The following is a 1,428-nucleotide window of genomic DNA, read 5'->3' as shown; positions in this document are numbered from 1 at the left end:
ATGAATTGCTGATTCCTGCCGGCTGCTCAGTGTGACGAGCTGCTGCCATGTGGCGCAGGGCCGGGGGCAGACATAGGATGGGCTGTGCCAAGTCAGTGTGTGCAAGTCTGGTACTTGGGAAATGGTGACAGCCCCTTCCCTATCCTTGCCCAGCTGAGGTGAGCTCTGCAGGTTTGCAGTACTTTCTGCGCTGTTGGTCTGTAATGCCTCGTGGAGGCCGCGGTCCTGCTGGTGGACGCTTCACTGGGACAGGACTGAAAAGGGTTTGGATGTGTAGTAATTCGCTCTTTGTGATGGGAGAACGTTGGTTGTAGTCAGCTTAATTCTGATTGCGTTGAAGGAATTCCTCGCGGAAGCTCTGATGTGACTGAGGCCCCGTTGCTGTGGTCCTGGTGCAGTGGTTCATGATGTGAAGCTCCTGTAATTTCAGGGTTTTCGTAAAAACAGAACCCCTCGTCACCTCGTGCAGCTGATGTACGGCCATTCCCCGCAACGTTGCAGCTGCCAAGTTGAGGAAGGGCTTTAGAACTGTAGCTTTGCTGTCAGAAAGCGGCAGCTAGCGTGACGGTGGTGCGGTGAGAGAACGGCCCACGCGCCGATTTTGAGGGATGTCTGCAGCTGTAGGGATAAGTGATGCTCTCCGGACGCAAGGCAGCGCAGGCTTTTATTGCGGAAAGCGGTATCGACCAGCCCCCGGTTACAGGGTGGCAGGACTGCCAACCTGCCGTCCCGGGCTCACAGCGGCCGCTCCTCTTCGGCCGGTCCGCCCTCCTCGGCCGCCTGGCCCGGGCCGCCGCGGCCCCAGTCGCGCTCGATGTAGAGGTGGTAGGGGTCGTGCTTGGACTCCAGCTTCCGCGAGCGCGTGTAGGCCAGGATGAGCCCCCCGGCCAGGCAGCCGTAGAAGATCATGATGAGCAGGATGTACAGCGAGGCGTCGCCCCCAGCCCCGGGCTCGGCGGCCGCCGCGCTGGCGTTGGCTCCGCGGCGCAGCTCCCGCAGCACTGCGCCCAGCAGCGCCTGCAGCCGCCGCGCCTCGCTGCAGTTCATTGCGGGCTGCGCCGAGCTCTGGCGGCGACGCGCTGATCCGCCCGGAGCTCGGGCAGAAACGGTGCGTGCGGGAGGGCTGAGGCTCCGCCCAAAGCCGCGGGGCTCTGCCTCCTGCTGTGCGCTCCTGCTGTAGGTCCTCCCTGCAGCGCTGCCACGCAGAGCAGAGCGTGGTGCTGGGAGCGTGTTTGGGGGGGCCCGTGCCACAGCCTCACAGCTCAGTCAAATGCGTATCCTTACTCTAGAAAGGAAAACGTCATCCATTTGAAAGATTTAGCCGGAAGAAGAGCAGCTCAGATACGGCAGAATTGAAGTAATTCAAACAGTAATTAACTGCAGAGGCTGTTGCTTGACCTGAAGGACTTGAGCGTTGAATATTGGTGG

At 60.8% G+C, this 1,428-nt stretch overlaps 1 protein-coding gene across 1 annotated transcript; it reads right to left on the bottom strand.

Moving 5' to 3' along the window:
• Positions 1–735: 735 nt before the first annotated feature.
• KCNE5 (potassium voltage-gated channel subfamily E regulatory subunit 5) lies at positions 736–1,047 on the bottom strand. The gene has a single exon (XM_042876784.1). It carries the CDS (start codon positions 1,045–1,047, stop codon positions 736–738), a length of 312 nt encoding a protein of 103 aa, XP_042732718.1.
• Between the last annotated feature and the right edge of the window lie 381 nt (positions 1,048–1,428).

Source organism: Lagopus leucura, unplaced genomic scaffold (assembly GCF_019238085.1).
Source record: "Lagopus leucura isolate 7727_CA_CO unplaced genomic scaffold, USGS_WTPT01 Super-Scaffold_100016, whole genome shotgun sequence".
Taxonomy (NCBI): Eukaryota; Metazoa; Chordata; class Aves; order Galliformes; family Phasianidae; genus Lagopus; species Lagopus leucura.
This window is presented reverse-complemented; position numbering and strand designations above follow the sequence as displayed.